The sequence below is a fragment of the Dermacentor andersoni genome, chromosome 10 (assembly GCF_023375885.2).
Source record: "Dermacentor andersoni chromosome 10, qqDerAnde1_hic_scaffold, whole genome shotgun sequence".
NCBI lineage: Eukaryota > Metazoa > Arthropoda > Arachnida > Ixodida > Ixodidae > Dermacentor > Dermacentor andersoni.
The window spans coordinates 67,727,879-67,755,032 of record NC_092823.1 but is presented as its reverse complement, the minus strand read 5'-3'; the positions used below and the strand labels follow the sequence as shown (position 1 = coordinate 67,755,032).

At 44.0% G+C, this 27,154-nt stretch overlaps 1 protein-coding gene across 2 annotated transcripts in view; it reads left to right on the top strand.

The window, feature by feature from the left end:
• Positions 1–26,677, top strand: part of LOC126543987 (uncharacterized) — a 60,502-nt gene extending 33,825 nt beyond the window's left edge. For both annotated transcript variants that reach the window (XM_050191164.3, XM_055062438.2), the window contains exons 9-12: positions 5,693–5,904; positions 10,976–11,078; positions 12,651–12,717; positions 15,299–26,677. In XM_050191164.3, the coding sequence (XP_050047121.1) occupies positions 5,693–5,904; positions 10,976–11,078; positions 12,651–12,717; positions 15,299–15,375 (459 nt within the window). In that variant the 3' untranslated portion in view covers positions 15,376–26,677. The remainder of the gene's footprint in view (positions 1–5,692; positions 5,905–10,975; positions 11,079–12,650; positions 12,718–15,298) is intronic.
• Positions 26,678–27,154: the final 477 nt, after the last annotated feature.

The following is a 27,154-nucleotide window of genomic DNA, read 5'->3' as shown; positions in this document are numbered from 1 at the left end:
TCTTTGTGTTTGTTTTTCACATCTTTTGCCGTGGACACTGCAGCTGTCTCGCTTGAGGTGGACACCTGAAGTATTCCGAAGTGCAAGCTCGTGTAAACAACACCATCCAAAAAGTTAGACCGTGTGGCATCCCCACGAGCACAGAGGTTACATTTCTCCACGTGCATAGCTGGTGCGGCCGCAGAAAGAAGTATGAAAGAAAGAAGCGTGTACACAAAGGGAAGCGCAAAAGAAAAAAAAATAGACGTGCCTCCGTTGCTAGGCGACACTTGTCTTGGCGGAGCGTGCACTTGCAAAACCTAATGCGTTGTCATCTCCGTAAAAGAAAAAGAAAAAAAAAGTCCCCTCCGAGCATTCTTTTTTTCCGGTGCCGTCTCGGGTTTTCCTAACCGATGCGCCATGGCGTCCGCTTTCTGCACCTTGCCATCTGCTAGCCTAGTGTTCCGGCTGCTGCAAAGGATACGCGGAAATCTAAGAATCTCCAGATTTCGCAATATTAGTTCATTGTACTGGGGCATTGTTAATACGACACGGAAACTGAATAATGATCGTTATTCTGAAAAGTTAGGTATTCCGAAGTTCGCGGTACTGAAATACTTTTACATTTAAACTACTATAAGCAGTCAGCAGGAGATTTCTGCAAAGTTTCTCAATCCGAAAAGTTTGTTAATGTGATGTTTGTAGTAAGAAGGCTTCACTGTAACTGTTTTTCTGCCAACTTCGGTCACTGGGTAGTCCATGGTCTAGTCGTCGGAGCATTGCGCTGCTGTGGTAAGGAAACCGAGTTTGATGCCAATGGCTGGGCCAAATTGGGTCAGGGGCATGTGACATTTCATATGCGAAGTGCATTGTTTAACTCGTTCTCCTGCAACTTGTGTTACTGGGTATGAACCACTACTGATGTGCCACTCTCTGGTGAACTTCATTCATCCCAGCTTGGATCACTGGTTATGTGAAACTATAGATATGTGCCACTGTTAATGAACCTCTGTAACACCAACTTGTTTCACTGGGTATGTGGCATTAGATATGTGCTGTAAGGTATGTGCTGCTTTTCAGTGAACCTGTTTCAAGCTAACTTGAGTCACTGGGTATGTATTGCTCTTCAACGACAAAAAATAATAATTTCCCCATTAGTGAGTGGAGTTGAATTGGATTCATAAATATTGAGACCATATTTGAACGTATATTTGTGCATGTGCCATGCTGCAGCAACACTAGATGGTGCAGCATGTCCCGAAGGAATTGCGAGAGAGCGTCCCGGTTGCATACACACCTCATACATATGGTGGTCGTAATACAGTGTGTCAATACATTGCTTCAATGCTAATCGTAATGACGTCGACATTGATCGTGAGGTGGGTTCTGCAAGATTTCTTCTTTAGTGCAATTAGCATTCTTCGGGTCCCTCGCATGCTTTCTGGTGTCTGTCCATCTTTCTCGAAGCTCTTTCCCACCAACTTAGGTCGCAGGATAGCCCGTGTTTTAATGGGTAAAATTTCAGGCTGCTGTGCTGAGGAAACCCGTGTTGAAACCAGCTATCAAACCAACTTGGATCACTGGGCATGTGACACTCGGTATGTGCCGTGCTTCAATTACAAAAAAAATTTAGGGTTGTGCAAATAACTGAAAATTACGATCGTTATCAAATATATTTTTAAACGTATTCGATTTGAAAACTATAGGCATGTGGAAATTTTCCAATATTCGTACCTAGTAAGATATACGAAACAGATCGAATTTATTGCTGGCTGTGTGGGGGAAAACAAGGTTCTTAGCGTTTATTCCTTACTAATCTAAGAAAGTGTGTCCGATTTAGTGCTGAATTTTGCGATAATATCATACCGCTGGTGAAATTTCACCTGTAAAACTTGCTTAGCCACTGGACGGCTAAGTTATGCAGGAAAGCCAGCCTCTCAGTAGCAAGGGGCACGAGTTTGCAAACAGCAAGGGTGCACTTTTCTGCAAGTTCAACCTCTAATCCTGAGCTCATTGCTTCACAGCAAATGCGATGAGTAATGGAGGGTCAAATGCGTCTGAGTTTATGGGAAATTGATGTGGTATAATAAGGCACAAGTTGGCGAGAACAGACAACTAGTAGAAATTATTCAATTTTCCAAAGCTAACTTGAGCCAAATACACAATACACAATAGTACGAATACACAATAATATAACAGCTTATTAGCTTAATTTTTTACCTGTGACAATGCAATTACAGTGTTTCAACTTTTTGAAATAAACCAACTTGCTAATAAATGCATGTGCATTTATTGCTAATAAATGCATGTGAAGTATTCGTATTAGATTCGTGTTCGAAAAGTTTGATATTCGCACACCCTTAAAAAGAATCCTTCGAGATTTCTCCGGTGCTGGGAGGAATTGAACCCACGTCACATGTATTCAGACAATCTTGTCTCAATACAGTAAAGTCTTGTTAGGTCTGTTACGTTTCGCCTACGACGCGCGGTATAGCCGGCGCGGATGCAACGGACGCCGGGGCTTCGTTCAAAGCGGCGGACATTTTGGCCCGTTCAGCGCCGCCGATACGCCTCCCCGCCAAGCGCGTCCAGGCTTGTTTCAGTGCCACGTGTCTTCGTGTGTGCGTGTGTGTGTGTGTGCCACGCTTGTCAAAGCGCAGCAGCCGGGGAGAGGAGCTCCCCAAGTGTGAAGCGAGGAGGTCTGATCGGCGCCGGCTCGGCGATGCGTCACTACACTCGTCTCAACATGTCTCTCAGCCTGTCCGGGCCCAGAGTCACGTGGTCTCATCCCGAGACGTTCCTTCTTGCCCTCAACTCCGAGAGTATAAGAGCAGCTGCCCCCGGACGCCGAGAGAGAGGCTCCGATTTCTTCTGTTGAGCAACGTGCACTCCCGTCTCTCCACTTCGGTCGACCTGACCGGCCGCTCTTTTGCGATGTTAGAATAAACAAGTTGTTCTGTTACCAGTTGACTCATGCTTTGCCGGGACCTTTGGATGCTTCCAGTGCCCCAGGCCGCCAGGCCAACGCTACCCTTGGGGCTTGCGACCCATTTGCAACAACGGGCGTCAGCACTGAGATTCCAACAACTCGTGCCAGCGGTGCGATTACAACAGCTCTAACTCTGATATCTCAAAGTACCGGTCAAGTCGAAACCTTTTCGGCCGTAGTATTTGCCCATACGTTTTTCACCTCTCATCTTGAAAAGTCCTTGTGCCAAACTCCGGACATCTCAAAATCTCAAATGAGAAAATATCAAGAAAAAGGCAATGAGACAGTGTCGGCAGCATCACTTGCACTGGCTTTTCGCCCGGCGGCAGCTCGCTAGCCAAGCCAGATGCCAAGCTGCGCTTGCCACTTACCTTCCCCCTTCATTCTGTCTATCACCGTTTGCGTGCACTTGCTCGGCTGCTCGTCGCCACTCGTGCAACAGCAGTGAGATGGGAGCCTTCTTTTCCCCTCTCATTTAGGGCGCATAAACGTGCTCACAGCCTATTAATCGTGACCTTGAGGTGTAGATAGGCACTTTGGAGCAGGCACATGCTAAGCTCAAAAGATGCCACCATGTTTCACAGTTCACGGTGTTTCAGCAAGAATGTGGCTTGATAAGGATGCTCGTTTCATGCTCCCGCGACGGCGAGGTGTAAATGCCGCGTCACTTGCGGCCGTCTGCTAAAGGCGGGACAATTGTGCTTTAGTGCAGTTTCGAAGTGAAATTTTCCAGAACTCACGATAATGCAGAAAGTAACAGTGTCAGCTTTCTGAATGTCTGAAAATGGTCATGCTCGGTTGACCGGCTTCAAATTTATCATTAGGATCCGTCGTCTCGACTCTGTGCCAAGCATGCTATTTTCGCACAGTGCCCATAATGCCATTGCCATGCTGACGTGTGACCGAAATCAGTCACGAAAGCAACTTGAGAATGTTACTGGCAGCATTTTGGGAAGGCTACATTTGGTCCAAGGTGTGGCCAGTGGGATTCTGTTTCTGTGATTTTGCTCACCTCGACACTCAGCTTGTCTCAAAATTTTTCCCACCTCTTACAGCTCCCAGTTAATGGGAGTTTACTGTTTATATTCAGACATGCACCATGCATGGAGTACAGCGTTACCTCTAGATGGTGCAGCATGTTTAGAGGGAAGTGAGAGGAACTTGGCTTCATGCACGTCTCACACATGACGGTGGCAGTACAGCATGTCACTAAATTGTTTCACTGCTAATTGCATTGATGTTGACATTCATCGTGATTTCTTTCTCGAATGTTTCTTATTGTTCTTGAACTACAATAGCAGTTAAAAGCTTGTGACAGGGTTGTTGTTTCCATTTGTGTATTTAGTTATGCTGCAGAATTCATCGTCGTGTCTTGATCCATGCATTGTTTCATTGCAGCAGCACATGGTTTGCAATAGTTGTCATGGTGTTGCTGTTGTCATGGTCACTGTCATGGTGCCCTCATCTTGTCATTGTTGTAACTATTACCCTATCATTGTTGTCGTTATTGACATTGTGTTTTTTTTCGTAGTCTTCATGCCATCATCACTGTTATCATCAGGCCATCATCATCAACATGCTCTCTCATCATTGTCATTATCTTGCTATCGTTGCCATCAAGCTATCATTGTCATGCTGTTGTAAACTTCATGTCATCATCATGCTCCATTGCTATTGTTGTGTTATCATCAAACTGCCGTTACTGTCGTATCATTCTGATTTCATTATCTTGTACACTTGGGGAAGGTTGTACAGGTTTGCAGGATTTCACAGAAAGTTAAGGCTTTAGCAGGAGATAGGGAAGCCACGTCTGTTACACTTAGATAGATCAAAGCCTAAGGTGTTGAATCTGCCACGGATAGTGCAACAACAACAATTTACGGAATTATGCAGATCCTCCGGATTGTGGGAGAATCCATGTTATGCTAAGTATTTTGCAGGTAGCTGGCTATTTAGAATCCTTTAGGCTTGCGCAGACCGTTATCAAATGGACCAGTGTATTTGTGTAAGGTGAGAAATTGTGTGCGGGACGACAGCAGCATCGAAACAGCTACAGTAATTTTTTTTTTTTCTGTTCTGTCAAAGAAATGTTACTGCCTGTTTCGTTATCATTAAGGCTGATCCTAAAGAGGGTATAATGTCGCACAGCATCCACACCGCATGAGGTGCTACGAGGAAACGGCTGGGGAATGCGGGCCGACCCCAAAAGCGGTGGAGTCGGGAAGAGAATGCAAGAAACTTGCACATCGTTGCATTTATAAGCAACTAGTTGTTATGCAATGTGATCTTCGTGAAGGACAGTGATACTGTTGACCATTATTTCAAACATCTCATTTATGCTTCTTTTGCCTAATGGGAATTGGAGCACGCACTCGTGCTCTCACATGCACTTGTCATGCAGTGTAACAGACGTGCCACTCATCTCAAAGAGCTAGTCGACATTGGGTTGACAGAAATGTGCATGTATTTGTAGCCTTATGGTTAAGAGAGTCGTGCTGTTGTGCTCAAAGGCCAAGGTTCGGTCCCATTATCAGACACACTTGTTTTGTTATTGTTTAACAAGGCTGAAACAATGAGAGACAGGAGCCTGCTTACCCCAATGTGCCTGGGTTGAGGCAACGAGTGCTTCACATTTATAAGGCCAGCTGACCCGAAAATGTCTTGCATAAACATTGCAATGTTAGCCACAGGGCCAACGCGCAGTGAACCCTTGGATGAATGCAGGTGGACCCAGTGTGCCATCGGGAGTTCCTCCGGTGGCAGGAGAAGCCAACCGTGTCGGACCGGCAGGACATGTTTGTGTCGCGACTGTACCGGGAGGATGTGCTGCCCTGCCTGCACTTTCCGAACTGCCAGCTGGCTGCACAAGTGCTTCGCGCTATCGAGGAGAACAGCATCACCATCGAGGCAGTCAACGCGGCCAACCCCTTTCCCAGGTGAGCTGCCGCCCACTTAGAATGGCCGAGTAGGTGAGGAGCCCTGGAAAGAGTTGTCTGTTTAGTTTTCTCGTCCCACGAACTTATACTGTGACCATACTTGGGGGCAATATTTCTGGGGTGTTTAACATATTTACCCAATTCTGATGTTCTATGCACACCCTGGTTTTGTAGGTTTAGTGTAGGGAAATAATGCGTGCTCTAATCTAATGTGCACTGATTTCATAACCAAAAAGCTAGCGTCCCCCCGATTTTCACATGCAGAAGGATATAAACATGCACATTTTACCTCCAGAAAAGGTAAAAGTATTCTCTGTACTCTCTGTGCTAACTTGTTGGCTATGGAATCGCAGTCCTCAGCTCGAGTTTACCAATTTAATTCCAGCCGTAGTGCCCGCATTTTGATGCAGGCGAAATTATTTAGATTTAGGTGCACGTTAAAGAACATTAAAGTTGTGGTTTTGGTGTGTGAAACGCCAAATTATAATTTCCATTAAATTCTTACCTAAGATGCTCTTTGTCGACACTGCCAGGTGGCACTTTAGCATGGTCTATTGGCCACTTATTGTTGTTGTAGTTCACCATGTTTGCATTTCTTGAGAAACTCCACAATAGTCGCTGAAGGGATGGTGGCTCACGTCTTACACGATGCCTGCAGTTTAACACTGCCACGCGTGCAAGTCCCAGAAACTCCAAAAACACACAACATGGCTCTTTCAGTGCTAGCTTAGCGAGTAAAGCCATTTTCCTAAATGATCTTTGTAATGAAAGCGGCATGCCATCATCGCCAAACTGCGTGAGAGCATGTTATGTTGCCATCTTGCGAGGACAGTGATGACGACCCTGACTCTTAAACAGCCCTGAAACACTTTTCTAGCTAATGATAGAATGGCCTCACTATTAAAGTTTGTCGTCCTATGAACTTCATGTCGCAAAAGTTTTTCGAATTCTCCGTCAGTCGAGTTATTGCACTGATACCCAGCTTCCTATCTCTTGTCGTCTCCACTAACACTCTGGAAGCTCCACAACAGAGAAGCCTATAGGAAAGAGCCGTGGCCAAAAGTTGAGTGTCGTAGTGGCGGAAGGGCTTGTTGCGGCACCCAGGGGGGGCGGCGGTAGACTACACTACGCAGCACAACGCTGCCATCTTGAATCCGAGGCGATGAGCAGTAGACGCAGCTACACGAAGTGCTAAGGTGAAATTATTTTTCGGTCTTTTTGAGGTAGCAGACATATGTATTATTCATTCATTTAACTCAAGATTAGTAATTGTGTATTACTCGGAATGTTCACGCAATCACGAAATCAGCCAACAGCATTGCTGGGCCAACTGCTTTCGATGACAACATTGCAGATGCGAGAGCAAGTTCACTGCTTTTGGTACAAAATTGTTCATTCCCTGCTGCAGGCACTGCAATAATATTTGGCTCGCATGTTCACAGGAGCCTCATTAACATTTCGGAAAAGTTTTTTTTGCTATGTTCAAAAAAACCTTTCAGGTACTCTTTAATGGTAGTCAGCGTTAGTAATGCGGTTTCGGTTTTGTATCGAATTCTAATGGCGCAAGCAATAGGTAATCTTGAAAACTTGGTGTTTTTGGAGTCTTTCTGGCTCTCACCATCGTTTCTATTGCATGCAGTTAGGAAAAGCATAGCCTTCAAGATCTGTTTTCGTTACCCAGAGAGAGCCATAGCTGGGGCGTGACTTGGACAACACCTCTTTTTAGACCCATTTTCTTGTCGAAGAGACCGAATCCCAGGGACGGCGGCCGCATTTTGATGGGAGCAAAATGTGAAAACACCCGTGTACCTAGATTTAGGTGCATGTCAAAGAGCACTAGGTGGTCTAGATTATTCCGGAGTCCTGCACTACGGCATGCCTAATAATCAGGTCATGCTTTTGACACGTAAAACCCCATAATTTTCTTTCTTTCTTTTTGTAGAAAAGGTGCGCATTATAATTGGGTTAAATACTGGAAATTAATATGAGATTGTAGAATTTGAAACTGAATTAAGTTCACTTAAAAGTGAATTCTACTTCGAAAATCTACATTCTTGCTGTCAGAGTCATTGTAGGTAAAGAAGGGGGGCAGGTCGATTTTGACTGTGTTGGGTCTCTAAGAGTGTTTGTGCAATCTTTCCCAATAAGAATGTGACCATGGCAGCTTTGGAAATTGAGACTGTGACCTTGCCCATAGCATCAAAATGCCATGGCCACCAAGCGACATGTTTTCCTTGGTTATTTTTTTTTTTTTTTGGTCTATGAAGATGAACCAGCAGAACTTTTTGTTGGGCTAGTTGGTGCATATTACTGAAGTACTATAGCGCCAAACAGACGACACAAGAAAAAGAGACACGGACGAGCGCTTACTGACAACTGATGCTTTAATGACGGAAACACACAATATGTATACGCAAATTTGGCGGCGCAACTTGCGCATTGTCAAAACATCACATGGTAACTAGGTAAAAGGCGATAGAACGATTGTGAAGGTGACGTTCGTGAAGATGACACGTGGTGTACAGGGCCAAATGACTATAAATGATAATGGTTACGCGATACACAAACACCGCCGTAAGGGAGTACCCCATAAAAACTATAAGATTAGGAATATTCACCAGGCGCGGGCGGCGCAGCAACATGCTCAGATTTAACTATGGGCTTCTAAAAATGACATCTCACTTTTATAGAGAATTTTCGATGGTTCGCTTACGCATTCAAGGCCCTTCCTTTTAATGTGGAAGGCTTCCTTCAGCTCGCGGGCCACGCTGTCTCGACTTCTGTCCAGAATGATGGTCTCTCTTAGGCGAGGCTTGCACCCGCACTCTTTGCAGTGGATGGCCATATTGGAACCAGTTCCTTTTTCCTGTGACCTTTCGTGTTCTTTCAGCCTTTCATTTAGACACCGCCCTGTTTGTCCTATGTAAACCTTTTTGCATGAGAGCGGAATTTGATATACTACCCCTTCCTTGCAACTGACAAGTGGATTGGTATGCTGGGTTCCGCAGGTCGCGCGTTCTGTTTTTTGGTTGTTAACGCGGGCGCACAATGTAGCAAGTTTTGAAGGGGCTGAGAAAACAACCGGGACTTTGAATTTACTCGCGACCTTTTTCAGGTTGTGGGCTACGCGGTGGGAGTACGGTATAACTACAGGTCTTAATCTCCTGGTTTGTTCTTGCGTGTTTTTTCTTGCTTTCCCTTTTATCTTCTGGAGCAGGCTCTCTACTACAGAACTTAGAACTTTCTGTGGAAACCCCGCCTCCTTTAACCTTTCAATCTGCTGATGGAAGCTGCTCCGTATGGCATGCTTACATGACTTCCTGGCAGCCGATTCCAATGCCCCTGTGGCTATCGCTCTTTTTACGATCTTAGAGTGGGCTCACTCATAAGACAAGAGCTCTTTTTGCGCTCGGGGTTGGTACTTCCAGTGCACTTCAGCTCCCAGGCTGAGCTCGAGGTCTAAAAACTGTAACTTATTGTTCTTTGGTAGTTCAAAGGTGTATTGGTGTATTGGTATAGGTGTAGGTGTAGATGAAGCTTTAGGAGTGGAGCTTTTCCACTTGCGTTACCATGTGAAGTAGTCTAGGCAAGTTTACCACCACACTGGTAGTTTACCCTTACGGAGGTGGTCACAGTTAGGCGTAAATGATGCACATTGTTTACTTTGTCTCTTTCGACAGCCATTTGTTACTGATAGTTGACGCTAGTCCTCGAGGCTAGCTGACCAGCTGGCTAAAGCGTGAGTAACAGCTTCTGGCTTGCTGCTCAACTTGCCTCAGAGACTAGCACAAGATAAACAGCTGCCAGAAGACTCATGCATCATATTGCTTGTGAGAGAGACGTGAAATGTGCAGTAATTGCACATGTGTGAGAACTGGAAAGAGCAAACTTTAAAATAAGAACTATGTCCACGGTGACTTACAAATATTGCATCTCTTTTCAGGTTTTGTGTAAGATCAAACAATACAATTTTCTTCTAGTTCCTTCTTAAAAAACTGAAATGAAGTTACGTACCTATTACAGCATTAGTGCCACATGGGTGTTCCATAACTTTGCTTTGACAGCTAGGAAAGGCTGTCTGCAAGCACAGTGTTCAATCAGAATTAGGACAAGGGCTACTCACAGCACGGCAGGAACTTACTTGACTGTGTCTGTCCTATGAAAATTTGTGATTATGAAAGTGCACAACGCCTTGCACATTGTCCTGCTGTATGTGTAAATATGTGTGGCTCCGAGATGTAAAGTACACCCTATTCCTTGTAAGACTGTAGCCTTCTCTGATTCATTTGTTTGGTGAACATCTTGTGATGGGGACTGCCTTCCATCTGCTGCATTCACAACAAGAAATGCTTCTCGCAATTCCAACAGAGCAATCTGTCGATCTTAACCAAAAGGGGCCCTGGAACACCTTTTCACAAAACAAGAGCAACACGCTAGAATGAATGTGAAGATGCCCTTTGAGAATATATTTCCGACAAAGGTTTTGGAAACGGCCTAATATGAACAAAGCTACAACCAGCACAATGTTTACCACTAGTTTATTACTTTTTATTCGTTCCACAGTGCAATAATGGTAACCTTTCAATGTTGGCAAGGCACCCAAGAGTGACAGAAAGAAGGGGCAGCAGGATGGCTAGGACATGCTAACTTGCCTATGTCTTAGTTTGGTGCTTGCCTGTTTCCATGCCTGTTTCCATGCCTGTTTCCTAGTTTCAGAAGGTTGTTCATGCATGTGTGAGCTTTCGTTCCAAACTAATCAGTAATTAGTGGTCACAAAATATCATCCAATGACTTGCATTTGTGGGCAGTTGCACCCACTGGTACACCATTGCTGACACCGCTTAGGGCGAAAAAATAAGCGGCATTTTTGCAAGTTGTCGGAGATAACAAATGACCTATTTTATGAGATCGCATGCTTCAGGAAGCTACAATGTAGTGGAATAATATTTCCCTCGTATGTTCTTGTAGACTTTTCTACAGATAGGGGCCACTTTTTTTGCCATGTTCAAAAAGCGTTCCAGTGTTTCCTCCATTGAATGAGATCAGAGTGATGGCCATTACTTGTGCGCAGGCGCTGTTCCCTGTTGGAGGCGCCACGTGTTTGCCAGTACCGCATGCGGCTAGGTGACTCGGGCTCTGCCTGGTACCACATCTCGCAGCTGTGCCGAAACCGGGTAATGCCCCGAACCTTGCATGCTGGGTGTTATTGTGGCAGTGGGCCATGTGTTTTACACCAAGCACACTGTATCATGTCTGCATGCCCGTTGCATTGTGGCAGTGATTCGTTCTGTGTGTAAAGAAATGTAGCGTTTGGCGCTGACTTTTTAGGGAGTAGTTCTCGCGAATTCCTTCGGCTCCCGAGACATCCATACATGCATGCATTCACAAGAGGAGGAGAACAAAGAGAGAGATAGACAGGGAGATTAGCCAGTGTAAGAAAACTTGTGTGGATCCCACACAGTGTGGGAATCTCAAAGCGAAGGTACGGTAAACCGGAAAGATAAAATGGTGCATCTGAATAAAAGCACACAGCCACTGCCGGCCACAGTGTCTAAACATTTTGACACGAATCTATGTCAGACCAAAAAGCTCTCGTTCAAAGGCACAAGCATATTATGGAAACTAATGCGCACGCATGCTTTTGGGTGCTCATGCTCTCACGTGTACGTGCTATGAGACATGGTGCACATGCCAGTCGTCTTGGAGCTCCTTTGTGCATGCATGCTGCTGTTACCAGATCGTTAGAGCATCGGACTGTCTTGCAGGCAGACAGAGGTTCAGTGCCACCTTCGGGCATGTCATTCTTCTTTTTGTGTGTGTGTGTGTGTGTGTGTGTGTGTGTGTGTGTGTGAGAGAGAGAGAGAGAGAGAGAGAGAGAGAGAGAGAGAGCTACTCGTCAAGAGCGCAGCAGCAGCCACAGTGAGTGAAGTGTGGGAGGATTTGCTAAGAAAGCTTCATCTTAATGCTGGCTGGCTGCCCTGTGCTGGCAAAAGGGGTAAAGAAAATGAAGTGATAGGAGAGAACAGATCTTTTTTTTAAACGTTTAAATATGGGTGCCTATAAATAATGCAGTGCAACATTCTACAACTCTTCGAAGGTCATACGGACTGCATGTCCTCAAGTAGCGGAGCAAGGCCCCGTGTCAAACTCAGTCTGGACCAATGTCCGAGGACACCCTCCTCCATCAAGGGGCGATCATCCAGTTTGTCAAGTGCAGTCGAGAGGGCTTTTCTAGCCACGCTGGAATGGAGGCTATTGAACAGGCGGTTTCCGATTGTCTCCGCACAGCTGCATTTGTCGCAAACAGAGCTATCAGCCATTCCCATGAGGAATGCATAGGCATTCATGAATCATCCATTCACAGGCTGCAACACAAATGTAGCTGCTAGAACTATGAAAATAGCGGCTCACAATGAATGATAGCCGTGTGTAACCACTCCTAATATGCACCTCTTTTCCAAGAAAATGTGTCCAATAATTGCCCATGCATTACAACGGCATACAAAACCAAAGTCTTCTTTACCGCTTTTCCAAGACACTGACGCAGCAAACCAGCGTACTCACCATTGTCATGCCATGATGATGACTGAACAAGCATTTACATAGGTTGTGTGTGTGTGTGCAGTTGTGTGTGTGCATGTGGTTGTTGCAGTTACTGAAGCATTTGGCTGAGGCCGTCTGTGCAGCTTATGCAGTGCTGATGAAGAGCGTGCACTTCACTCCGAAACTCTCTCAATGCCTTGCAGATAACGTCAGTGTGTGACCTCTTCTGCTACCTACGCTACATACAGCAGGGCCTGGTTCGCAGCAGCCGTAAGTTGCACATTGTGTTTCTCAATCCAGTTGTTTTGTCTGCTGTACAGTAGACTTCTGTTATTGACTGCAGTTAATTGGATTCTTCAGTTAATACGACCCCAACTAAAAGTCCTAGCTGATGCCTGTATGTTTTTATGGGCTAAGGCTTTTGTTGTTTCGACCCTGAAACTGGCCTTCGTCAGATCATTTGAAGATGACTATGCACCTGACTTTTGTCATGGCCCTAATAGCTGCAGCGTCTGCAATGGCAGCGCTATAGATAGATAAACTTTATTAAAAGAATAATGAGAAGAATTGCTAATGGTTGGGGCCCTTAGTCCAGGGCTCCACTGGCTCTTGCCATCTTTTCAGCTCTCTGTATCAGCTTGAGCTGGTCGTCGAGGGCCGAGCTGGACAGCAGTGCCTCCCATTGCTCCCTCGTGGTGTGTGTGTCGGGGTGTTCTATGTTGTGTAGTGTGCACTCCCACGTAATGTGTTGTAGGGTTGGTGTGGCCCCACACCACGGGCATTCGGCCCTGTAGGCTGTGGGGTGTATGCGATGTAATATGTGTAGGTTTGTGTAAGTGCCTGTCTGGAGCCTACGCCAGGCAGCGGCATCCTCTGCCTTTAGATTTCGATGGGATGGTGGATATCACTAGCGACGCCCTCTCTGGTAGTTCACGATGGCCGAATACTCAAGGTCGACAGGGTCCGGGTCTTCTGCAGCCGGCGTGATGAGTGCTCAGTTATGTATGAATCCTCGAGCTGCTTTGTCGGCCTACAGGTTGCCCATGATGTTGGTGTGGCCCGGTATCCATATGATGGTTTGGGTGGCGAAGTCCTCAGGGTCCTCCTTGAGTATTTGGGCTAGGATGGCAGTGCTTGGCCACAGTGTGAATGCTTTGATGACGTGCTGTCTTCCACAGAAGATGCAGATTTTTTGGCCCACCCATGACACAGCACTAAGTGAAAATAGTGGCTCACAATGAATGATTGCCATGTGTACCCTATTCTAATCTGCACCTTTATTTCCAAGAAAAGGTATCCAAAATTGCCCATGCATTAGAACTGCATACAAAACCCAAACCTTGCCTACTGCATTGCCCAAAAAGGCGATGACGTAGCGAACTAGCGTACTCACCATTGTCATGACATGATGATGACTGAATGAGCTTTTCCATAGGTTGGCAATGATGACACACCATTTTCAGGTGGGGCTGGTTAAGCTTAGGTAGCAGGCTAGTGGAAAGCAAGGTGTCTTGGCAAGCTCACCCTTAATATGTTTTTACCTGTAGATGGCTACAGTAAAAAATTTGCAGTTTGCGCCCAAGGTAACATACACAGGCAGTATTGATGGCAATTTGGGTTCAGAGGCTATCTGCTGGCAACTACCGCGAATGCCTTCCAAGTTTGTATACAAAAGCGAAAATTTGTCATCAACCCCAGAGTAGCCGAAGCGACAAAGGAAGCCCATACAGTCGCTGACTGATAATTCAGATGCCCGATAATTTAGACATGCTTGATTATTCAAACAGTTCTGCGGCACCGCAACTGGCCACATAGATCTAATGGATAAGGACGACTGGAATTTCATACACCTTGCAGAGCATCATGCAATGATTCGCACGAATTCGCAAATCGAACAGAAATACAGAGAATTTTAGTTTCATAGGTTTGCTGGAATGGTCATTGACCATGTCACCGGTGCCTCCTTGAAACCATAACTTGCAAAGCCTGGTTAATCTACTAGTTGCCGACCATGCCCAAACCACAGGACAAGCCAAACCACTGAGTTGTAAAGGCTGCATTTGTGATTTGCACAGTTTGCCGCTTTATCATCTACCATTCATGGCTGGCTGATCCCATTGATAACACAGATGTAGTGTTGCTCTGACCACTGACGAAGCGTGGAAGGAATAGCATAAAAAGCATCACTCTAAAATCGCAGGTGCAGAATTTCTGGGCCAAAGGCAAGCTTATGCGCGCATAGCAATGCATTGACAGACTTGGGCCGTATTCTAGGACAACCTTCTAAAATGATACTTTCACTTTCACAACATTTCGCATGACTAGCATCAGACACATTAAAGGGTGGTGGGGTTTCTGTGCTGTGGTGAGATAGCACGCTTAGAACTGTGCCAGGAATGCCTTTGCTCATAAGAGCCGATGCATTCTGCACAAGTCACGCGAAATTGAAGGTATCCCAGAAAAGGACAATCCAAGAATACGGCACACCTGTTATGGTCACTTATGAAATAAAGTCACTGATTTTCTGCCGGATCCGATATTTCGGACTCCTAATAATTTGGATGTTTTGGCTGTTCCCGTCGAGTCCGAATTGTCACTCGACGACTGCTATACTAGTGCTACAGATGTGCTGGGCAACAGCTCTGTTCTCTACGAAATTGCACAATCTGAGAAAATGCTACCTAGATATCCTGGCTGCAAAAGTATATGCCGTCAAGCTTACATTGACAATCATTGTCAATGGCTTCTGCTGAAATTTTTTAGCAAGATTTTTCTCGGCCGTATTCAGCGGCCACATAGGTGTTTCTTCCCCGCGTAACGGTCGCTTTCTCTCTTTTACTTGGCATCTCAGTGCAGGAGATGTACTGGGAGGTGATGCGACGGCGGCGCTCCATCGCCCTGGCACGCCTGGGCCTGCCACCCTGTTGAGGTCGCAGCACCGCTGCGTTTCCTAAGTGCTGTACATAGGACCAGTTTTTAGAGACTCCTGCAAACCCTGTACATATGTGTCTGCGCGTGTTGCTCCCCGGATAACTCTGGGTGGCACCCTCTGCAGTGACTCTTAGGCGTTTCGACGGGTGGCGGACGAGCACGGCGTCATTCCTTCGCTCGTCTGCACACTTGCTTGATGTGTATTTGCTTGCGTGTACATATATGGATGTGTGTGTGTGTGTGTTGGCACGTGCACGCATTGTGTATTTTCGGTATGGGCAAGTTGCGCATGTGTGTGTGTGCATTACATATTTGCTCGTTTATGGATTGTAGAGACGAATATGTAAACGTGTAAAATGTACTGTTGATAGAATGCGCTTATTCACAGCAGTCTTTAACTGAAGCACATCTGCTTCACCGATGCCACATAATGTTTTATCAGCAACGCAAACCGAAGCTGGCAGGCTCTGCCAAGAAGAAAATAAAAAAAATGTGAAGTAGATAAGGTGTGACGAGCAAGCATCCAGTGTTTACATCTGCTGATGCGGTTCATGTTTAACTAGTTTAATCCCGGGATGCATTTTGGCAACTAAATTTCTGCATATGTGCAAGAGGCGTATCATATGGCAAGAAAGCAGTTTATGTGGAAAATTCAGGCGGTAACAGCGGTCATTGTGGTGTTGTCCATTACATTGCTTGCACTCATGTATACATGTTCTCGACTTTGCACAAGCTATGTATGTGATGAACTGGAGGTTTGGAAAAGGCCACACAGCTTTAATGCATGACTTTCTGTGATGCACATGAAAATTAAGATCCCTGACATTGAGTGGTGTTGTAGAAACGAATGAACTAGGAAGTATTGTTGCTTTGTTGTACATCCGGATTTATTGAGACAGATATATTGTGTCTTATTTACATTCACCAAACATGCATGAATTTAATGCAAAAAATTTTACATTCATTGTTACAGTTTGAATGCGGCATTACGATGGTGCAGAGTAAGCTGAACACTAGCAACAGCCGGAAAGTTGTAGTTAGACGCTACCAAATAGGCAGCCGTAAGCTGTCCACCTTACACGCCGTTTAGGCTTAACACCTGCTTACAGCTCGTAAACTACGTGCTGGTATGGCTCTGTTGCTATCGCATTTTGCTGCCAAGCATGAGGCCATCGATTCAGCTTCCAGTCGCAGCAACTGTAACGTGATGTGTATGGAATGCAAAAACGCTCATTGTACTCAGCCTTGTGTACATGTTAAGGTACCTCAGGTGGTCAAAATTATTCTAGAGCACTTCTAAGAGGAGTGCCTTGTGAACTTCACTTCATTTGATACCTAGCAGGCAATGCAATGAACCCTGTGGAGACTTCTCTAACTGCTTGCATTCGTGAGCAAAAAATAGTGTGTCACATACGAAAGAAAGAGAGTTGTGCATCATGTAGATCGATGTAGCGTTAAGTCTCATATTTTTATTGCAAAATATCAAGTTATGGATGCGAGCGCAGTTATACGTTTCTGCAACCAGTGGCCACAGCACATTACTTGTGCTTGTGACCGAAACGTGGTGTGCCGCGCACTTCAAGCGCAGAGGGGCACAAGTCATGCAATGGGATGTAACCTTACGTACATAAGTTGTGGCTGTAAATGTAAGGTTTATTTTTACTGTAAAAGGCATTGCACATAAAATATAATGGCATTGCAAAATGCAGAGAGAGATTTCTATGACTGTGCTACTCGCATAGCTTCTGCAGCTTTGCCTGCTATGTATGAAATTGGGTGTACTTGAGGAAGTGTGATCAGATATAATGAATACGGAATACAGGGTCGATTATGAAAGTAATGCACATTTTCTGGGAAAAATTTATTGACTGGACTTGTACAAATGGTTAAAATTCTTCAAAATACTCTCTCCCTGCTTCAATACACTTGCAGAGATGTGTCTGCCACGCCTGGAAGGCACCCTGAAAGTCCTCGACTTGAATGTCTCTCAGGAACGCCGTAACATGATTTTGGATTTTTCCACAGTCTCCCAATGCTTTCCTTTCAGCGCTATCTTCAGTCAGGGAAACAAAAAAAAAAAAGAGGTCGCACAGAGCCAAGTCAGGACTGTAAGGGAGATGGGGGACCACCGGGGAGTTGCTTCGGGCCAGGAAGTTGGTAACGATGGAGGACGTGTGGCTGGCGGCATTGTCATGGTGGAGCTTGACCGTCGCTTTGAAGTAAGCCCTCACGCGCGAAACCCGGCGTTTCAGTCTCTTGAGCACCTACAGGTAAAAGGTCGAGTTGACAGTTTCTCCCTGCGGTACAAACTCAAAATGGACGATTCCTCAGGCATCAAAGAAGACAATGAGCATCGTTTTGATGCGAGTCTTGCTCATTCGCGCTTTCTTGGGGCGGGGCGATGATTTTGTGTGCCACTCGCTGCTCTGCCTTTTCGATTCTGGGTCGTACTCGAACATCCAAGATTTGTCTCTGGTTACGACAGAATTGAGAAAGTCCGGCTCATTTTGAATCAAATCCAACAATTACTGACAGCACAAAACTCGAAGTTCTTTCTGATCTTCTGTCAACACTTTCGGCACAAGCTTCGTGCAGGCCTTGCACATTTGCAGATCCTCGGTCACTGTCACTGCTCGGAGTAAACTGGCGACCGGCTGCGTTGGCAGGGCAGAACCCTCGCCATATTTCCCGACCGGTTTTACCACGGTGCCATGGATGTCGCGTCATAATAAAATAATGAGCATTACTTTCATAATGGACCCTGTATATTTGCTTCAATCCCATTGTGTATATTACTGCATACAACTGCATACTTGAAGGCAGGTTTAGGCGGATGGTTTTGCCTTTGCAGCTTATTACTAGGGGTGTACGAATATTCGAAAATTTCGAATATTATCAAATATTTTTAATATTTGGATTTGATTCGAAAACTATGTATTCGAAAATTTTCGAATATTCGATTGGATACGAATATTCAAAACGAATCTAATATACCGTTGGCTGCGCGGAAGCAAACATGGTTCTTAGCGTTTATTTTTATCTAGTCTAATAAAGTGTGTCTGATTTTGTGCCTAATTTTGCAATAATTTCATGCTGCTGGCGAATTTTCGCCTGTAAAACAGGCTTAGCCACTTGACGTCAAAGTTATGCAGGAAAGCCAGCCTCTCAGTAACAAGGGGCACGAGTTTGCAAGTTTAAGCTCCAATCTTGAGCTCATTGCTTGACAGTAAATGCGATGAGTGACAGAGGGTCAAATGCGTCTTAGTTTACAGGAAATTGATGCGGTATAGTCAGCCGCACAGGTTGGCAAGAACAGACAACTAATAGAGATTACTCAATTTTCCAAAGCTAACATGAGCCAAATACACAAGCGTTTAGTATAACGGCTTACTAGTTTAATTTTTTACCAATGACAATGCAATTACAATGTTCGAACATCATGTTAAAATGAACAAACTTACTAATGAATGCATGTGCATATCATTATTCGATATTCGATTCGATATTTAATGCTAAGTATCCGTATTCGATTCATAATCAAAAATTTTGATATTTGCACCTCCCTACTTATTACCCATCATTGGCTGTTGCATTAGTGTCATACCTTTTGTAGGGTGGCTTGGAGAACAGTCACTTATCTGATATTCTTTTACTGCTAAAAGAATTGTATGGGCATAAGACAGCACTTGTACTGTGTCCTTTTCTTTGTGTTGCCGTCGTTTTACAGACTTGTGCCTCCCATCCCAACCAGACCGACTTTTGACCTTACTGTAACTCTTGACTGCATTTGCTGCCTTCAAGAAATCGATCAGCACATGAGATCTGATGATGAGGATGTACTTATTCCAAAGATCAATCAGTATCCCCTTGAAACATTTGAGTCACATTGAGCTGGCCTTGTGGCAACCACCAGTGCATGTGGTTGAACAACAGAAAAAGAAAATGAAATTTTGCTGACGTCTCACAGATTCAAATGTAATAAAAAGCAAAATTTTTGGCTGGAACTTGGAGGAAGGAACTCGCAATATATTCATGCATGTCTGGTAAACTGCGCATGTGTTCAAATGTGTCCAACACAAATCTCGGAGGCAACCTTTGGCTGTTCTGTTTTTCTCTGACCAATATGCTTTCCAATGGACATCTGGATCTGTACACTCAATCCTCTATTTTCAGAGATGCAACTGTTATTGCGTCTTGATTGGCTTTTACATTTGAAGCAAATGTGATAGAAAGGACAAAAACCTGTTTTTATTACATTGAATAGTAATTTAGTGCATTCAGAATTGTCATTTCTCTAATGATGCATTGAACTGTACTAAAGAAAAAGTGAAGTGCCCCCAAAAGTGATTTTTCGAGAATACGGCTAGTGTATGTACAGGGGAGTGATGTTACTTTAGGCATGATTTTTTTTTTCATGCTTTAACTATTTCATGTCTTGGGCAACAGTGACTTTACTGACAGGTGTTGTGTTTCCACGGGTTGCAGTTTTCTGGTGCCTAGATACAGGCAGATTCTGATCTGTGCTTGGTAGAGGACTGAATTCCCAGGTAGCCTTGCTCGTATTGTGATATGCTGGTGGTAGTAGCGATTACACATATTTTTGGAAACTCATTATTTACACCATGAAAGAGAACATGAATGGGACATTTTAGAGACATTATTTACCCAATTTTATGTCGCTTATGTTGGGAATTCAAAGACTTTGTTTTTAAGATTTTTTTTATTCTTATTGCGGCACATTGCTGTCAGAAAGGACATTGAGAAGACATTTTATTCTCATGTTCAGTTATGTATATACGACGCCTGTGTTGTACCTTCTACATTTTGCAGACATCCTCACACTTAGTGAGTATGCCAGGGTGCTAATCAACCATTACTGTGTTTGGTTTTGTAGGTTATTCAGTGCTTCATATGGACAGGATATTACTAATACTAAGCTGTGCTGTAAGTGAAAAAGACCAGTTTCAGGGTCACTACATACTAATTTTAAGTTGAGCTGTATCACTAAATTGCACTTCTGTAAAATCCAAAGCACCTGCTTACCATGAGAGGATGTTTGGCAAGCCAGAAAATATGCGAAATTAAAGCTCGAGCGCAATGCTATTCTGAAGCTCCCACACCAGCCAGCCACCAGACAACATACTCAGTTGTAGCACTTTATCAGCAGTGAAAGTCTGCATCACATTCCAAATGAACCGAAGACTCAATCTAGCGAGTTTAAACTATCCTGCACCAAAACAACTGAATTGAACGACTGTTGTGACTAAATTACAAAGAGTTACACAATCCATGTTGAATTGATTGGCACAAATGGAGGACAAGACGATGCAAGGCAAGATAAATTGTCGTAAAAATCCTATTCAGAAAGTATTTTTTTGTTGGGAAGCTGTCAGTTACTGGTCCTCTGCGTTCACACGGCTGATTATTATTAGCTTGTGTATTCAGTTACGTTTCACAGTGGCAACCGCACAAAACAGCTATGCTTTGTACACTGCAGGCATGGTCATTTGGGGTTATTTGCATTGAAGTGGGTTCTTGAAGAATGGCTAGTGTCTGGGGATGAAAATTTTTCCAGTGGTGATACTGCATTACAGCGTTGTACCTAGCACGAAGCGATGAAGATATTGGCAGCATTACATTGAAGGTGACCACGGAGTTCTGAGGCAACCACTCATGCGTGCACATGTCATGCAAAAGACGAGCTGCAAAAATAGAAGTAGAGTGCGATCACATGCTTCTTTTGCACACTGGTTATATGGTAACCTTGCGTGGTTTAAAAAAAAAAAGAGAAAGCTTTTTGAAGTTTACTTGCCCTTCGCTTAAACTGAACTTCAGATAAATGGAACACTTCCCCCTTTTGAGTGCCATATAGGCGGATCATACTTAACAGGTGTTGAAACCATAGTCCCAAGTCATCCTCATGTTGTCCTCTCCACGCGAAACTGCATCTGCCAGCTCCTACGCATTAGCTGCTGCTCCTGTGGACAGAGGGCGCTTCCTTCCCAGAGTTTTGCTGAGCTGGAAGGCTCCTCTTTGGTCCTTGTCACTGTTTCATTGTACAAAAAATTGGGTAATGCTATGATGAGACCCGTTTCTTTGGATATCTAACAAACGGTACCCGAAAAACTTCTCCATGTGTTTATCTATGTAAATGGACAATAGTTGGGTGTCATTTGGGTGTGCCTAGTTACCTGGTATGCAGTGTGTGCACATGTGTTTAGAGGCAACTGCAGTCCCTGCAAAATGTGAGCAGCAGTCTGTGCAAATGTCTAATGTGTAAGCGTACTCAATGTGACGTGCATCATTGACTTTCTGTGCCGAGACCTTAGGAGACTTGTCTATGTAGTGATCTTAACCTGGTGCAACACGGACATGCCTTGCTGTCTCCGTGCGACAAAGTCAGTGTTTTGTCTTCTGGATCCACCTCGCAGCCCTGACGCTTGTAGCCACTGCTTCGCAGCAGATATGTATAGCACACTGCCACTTTGTGAGCGAGTTCAGTTGAAATCAACGATGGTTTTGAAAACGTGAGCGCTGAAGTGATGAATGCTAACATCACCTCCATTTGGTTTTGTAAGCAACAGATATCACTACAGACAGTGTTTTATGCTAAGCTGCAGCAGTGGCGATGCAATATCTGTCAATATAACTGCAGGAGGTCATCGTTTGTAATTGTTTATTGAAAATGCTTGTATATACTTGTCAGTTCTTCTTATGAAGCGCTTCGCAACACTGTACTACCATACTGCATTGTTGGCACTGGCAACCCAAAAAATTTGCAAGCAGTTTTTCAAATTGCAGATTAAAAGAAAGTTAGCAAGTTTTTGTACTGAGGCAGATAAAAAGGCCACTTAGCCGATAATTACAAGTTGATTCAAGAGTCACCAAATCGTTACGTAAAAATTGTCAGCAATTGTCCAATTTGCGATGTTCCTCTGAAGCATGTCTGCCAGTCTGTGTGAGGCATTTCCGTTTTCAGGGAGTTTGTTGATGCCATGAAAACAGTAAGCTCTCCTGCTTCGATTGGTCATATTGGTGCAGTCTGCCTCTTTTCCTGTTGTCACCATCTGTGACCAAGTTCAGTTATTCACTTGCTTTTCACCTTCAATGCTGACACTTCATCCTCCAAACATGCATAATGTGCATTGCAAGAAGCAACGCTTCTGTGAACAGTAGGTATATTTGTAATTACCGGTATGTACCTTATTTTGGCTAATAAAAATAACAGCAAAGTCTTTCTGATTCGCCCTCATACATTTACGGGAGGGTTCATTGATGAGCAAGGGAGCAATCAATCGCAAATCTCAAGTCCAGTGTGAACTGTGGCGGTAACTTCTTTTCACTTGATCCGTTTCTCATTGGACGGCATAGAGGACTGAGGGATACTGAAAAGAACAAGTGAGATTGGCAAAGTTCCAGAGATTGACTGGAATGTGCTCAACTCTATCTGAGAATGCTTAGCACGATGAGTTCAGTATAACAAAGGGAATTGAATATCCACGATCGTTCAGCAGGTCTCTATAGTCTTTTGTGCCTGCACGGCATATAGTATCTGTACGTGAGGGGACACATGTAACCCTGTAACCTTGAGATATTTGGATGGAGCTAGAACAATTTTTAGCACAGGAGTTGCTTTCCGTTAAGTGTTCCACGGAGGCAGAGAGGTTTTTTCTTTTCCTAATTCATGGGTGCGCCTAAGAGGAAACTGTTGGAGTCCTAAGATACAGGATTTGGGGATTCGGAGACTGCGTGTAATCTGCTGCGAAACCTGTACATATTTAGAAACTTTTGGAGGGGTCCAATGCGTCTTGGCAAAGTATTGTTGCAGTGATGGCTAGCATTGTATGCATATTTCTTTTTGCGTGTACTATACGAGGAGCTCGTATCATAACCTGTACGTGTAGGAAAAGCTTTACACTAGTAGCTTTGTAGTGTGAGAGATATATAGAACAAGTTGTGGAGTTGCACACTGATTAGTGTAACATATAGGTTGCAGCTAATAATGCTGCTTTTCTCGAGCGTCGGTATTTATGGTACTGAGGTACGCATGTGAATTGACCTGCGACACCTACTGTACTTTTATGTGAATGTCAAATGCTACGCAAATGTACGTTGGGCTACGTCTGTGGTTGTGATCTAGATTTGCGTACCTCACATTTGTATATGAGTCCCTGTATTTTGCGTGCGGAAAAGTGTACTTGGTTGTTGACAGTGATGGGGGGAGCAAGATGTGATCACAAGAATAAATGATAACCAAGGCATTTGTCTCCCGTAGCATTGCTTGCGCCGGTCTTCCATTCTTTGCACTGTAGGAAAAGAGCAGTTTGCTGGCACATAGGTCTGCAGCAATGTGCCACAGCACAGTATGTTGTAGAAAAAAAAAGGCTAGATAATTTACTGTAGAGGAAAGGTAGTAGACCTTGAAAAAAATTCCAGCAGAACCTCTTGCGATGAATGGTCGACGTTGGTGTGATTAGCATTGAAGCAATGTAGCGACTTGCCATATTGTCAACTCTGAAATGCGTATGGAGCTGGGCTCCTTTCTCCTGCTTCCCGTTGCACCATCTAGTGGTGTGGCCATAATGGTTGCGTGGAGCGTGGATTCAGTTTTGCTGAGCATCAGAGAAATTGAAAAGATCCTTGTTATCGTAGAGTGGCATATTTACAATGGTGCATACCTAGTTACCCAAGTTAGTATCAAAAAAAGGTTAATTGAAGAGTGGTACGTACCCTGTGCCATACCCCCAGTGGCCCACATCAGCGTCAAAGAGATTTGTTGAAGAGAAGCTGAATATTCTCCTCTGGATATATCATGACACAGTGCTGACATGCTTGCATTATTGACCCCGAAGTGTAGTGCTACATATAATGAACGGATCTGTTGTATCTGTTTAATAAGTGGTCTACACGATGGCACATTTTATGTCAAATGTGCAACAGATCAAAAACATTGTATGTTAATGGATGATTTTACTCTGTCATGCTGCAGCCGTTGGGGTTTCAAGAAATATGAAATTCCTTGGCAAACAGTTTTATGCTATATTCTCGCACAGTAAAACGTGGCATTATGTTAAGCTCCCTGAAGATTATTGGAATGGTTCTTTGATGGCTCTTGATGGTCATATCAATGCAGAGAGTCGGAGAAATCAAGAATTTAGTGAGGATGACACAGACAGCATCATGACATCAGACATCTGACATGGAAGGCCTACACAATTTCTAAGAGTCTCCTTCAACAAATGTATGAGCAATTACAGCAAATGTATTAAGAGAGATTGAAAAGACAAGTCTAGCCTATTACTGCACTGACAGAAAAGCTCTGGAGCTAGTATTTGAGAAGTTGAGAGAAGGTTCTGAGCAGCTGCAACAGGGCGCATTAGCAAGTGGAGGACTAAATTTGCATGGGTCACCAACTAAAGGATGCTCAGCCATTACAGTTTGCATGGAAAGAAAACAGAGACAATAATGAAGTTGCACTCAAAGACATATCTGAATTAGAAGGTGCCATATAGGGGTGTACAAAGATTTGAAATGTCATGCCTTCCATTCCTGTTCTGACAGATACGCAGTTGAAGAAATGACCACAACAGCATCTCGATGTAGGTAAGTCGGCCAGCCAATTGACCGACCGACCCAAAATGACTGAAGTTCGCGAAGAATGCCTCCCAATAATATATATGGGTTTAAATACGTTTAGAAGAGCGACGAGTTGGGAGGGTTGCTTAAGGTCCATGATCAGCGGCAGCGCAAAGGAAAAGGACAAAGCAAAACAACAAACACGGCACTGAACTGCCAACTGGAAGTTCGTTGAAAAAGGAAAAATATATAAACATGTATACAGCGCGCATCACATGATTTGCATCACATTTTGATATCTTTTAGGACAGACATATTATAAACAACCCATAAATGTCAATTTCAAAGCAGGAAGCACAAAAAGGAACTGCAATTATGACCCTTAATGCAATTTTTTCGGGTAGTGCACTACCCGAAAAAATTGCATTAAGGGTTCTTAGAGTGGAGAGGTATGGAGCTGTGGATTGCTTGTATAGAAGGCAACTTCATATTGAACTTTTCAAGATTAACTGACTTAGAAGCCCTGCAGAACCGTGCTGTACGCTTCATCTTTTCAGATTATTCACGAGAAACAAGTATAACAGCATTAAAAAATCGCGCCGGACTTGAAGCCTTGTCACTTCGCCGTAATATATCTCGTTTAACACTATTCCATAAGCTCTACTATCACGTGTCCCTTCATAACGAGTTCATGCGTAAACCCTCAGTCATTTTTCCGCGTTGGGATCATTCTTGCAAAGTTAAATGCATAATGTGTCATTCCCTCGCATTTGGTCAGTCATTCATACCTCGCACCTCGAAAGAATGGAATAATCTGCCATCGCACATTGTCACCGAAACAAATGCCTTAAAATTTACAGATGCTCTACGCAGTACCATGAATACCTAATATATCACGTCTGACTCTCTGATTTGTAAACATTTTTTTTTCTTTTTTTCTTTTTTTTGTTAATGCGCCGTTAACCAAGCTTCCACGACAGTGTCACATTTTGTACAAACCATTTAGAGTTGCTGTACTGATAACTATCATTATTTTTTGTGTTTGTACGTTGATGCACTGTAATTAATTTTTTCCCTGTTTTGTTTTTCCATTGTATTTACATTACGCACTGTTCACCTCACCTATGTAACATTTACCCTATGTAATACCCTCCCTAGAGGGCCTTTAGGGTTATTGTGAAATAAATAAATAAATAAAAAAAGTGAAATGAATAATAAATTTTTGCAGAAAAATGTTTTATAAAGAGTCATTGTGCATAAATTTATGTTGCCGTCTTTTATGTCTTACTACGCAAATAATTTATGCTGTACTGCATGCTTGACCCAAATAAGTTTTTCTTACATTTGTTCTACAGTCTGGTAAAAATAAACTGAAAAATGACCCTCTTGAAAAACAACCATTCATGTTTTGAAATAAGCTCTTAAATCTTTTTTATTCTCCTGGTCAGTGAAAACAATTGTATTAGAATTGTTTTCAAAGCAATCCTGTTCAAGCATAATTCACTTTGTGAAGTGTATATTAAAATTGGTTATCCACTAGATTTAGTCTAGCTGTTGGGCATCATCTTCAATGATCTGAAATAGTGCTCTCCTGTGCCAAGCCAATCCATGCAAAAATTTCCTATTTTTGTTGCTGCACCCGATTCTGTGTGCAACTTTGGCATCTTCCTTGCCTGAATGTCCAATCTAATCAATAAACTGATACTTTGTACTGCTCATCAAATTGCCCCCTTTGTGACCTTATTTTCATTATAATTGCGACAGCAATTATATGGGACACTGCAGGCGCATTTCTGCTGCTGCCACCGTCGTCGCCGTGATGTTCCGTATAAAATCCAAGGGCGATAACACCGTCCCCATGCACCGTATGTTGTATGTGCGAGTGAAAGCGTGAGAGGGTTAGCCAACAATGGTAGCTCAGTCTCGCGTGCGTGCGCAAGGGACGAAAGCGTGAAGGAAGCGCGCCATCTTTCGTCGCCCGGGTTCGCGAACGAGGGAGGGCTCGATGCACCCTCCGTTAGACATATGCTCCGCAGCGTGATAGTGACGAACGATTACTGACCGCCGAGCAGCTGTGGTATGCTGTGGTCGTTGGTGTTTATTGGGTGCTGTGCCCGATGTTGCCTACCGAACTAGACGTGTTTGTTGTTATAGGTTCCCATAGTCTAGTAACGTTGGCGCCGGGCGCGTGGTACCTTGG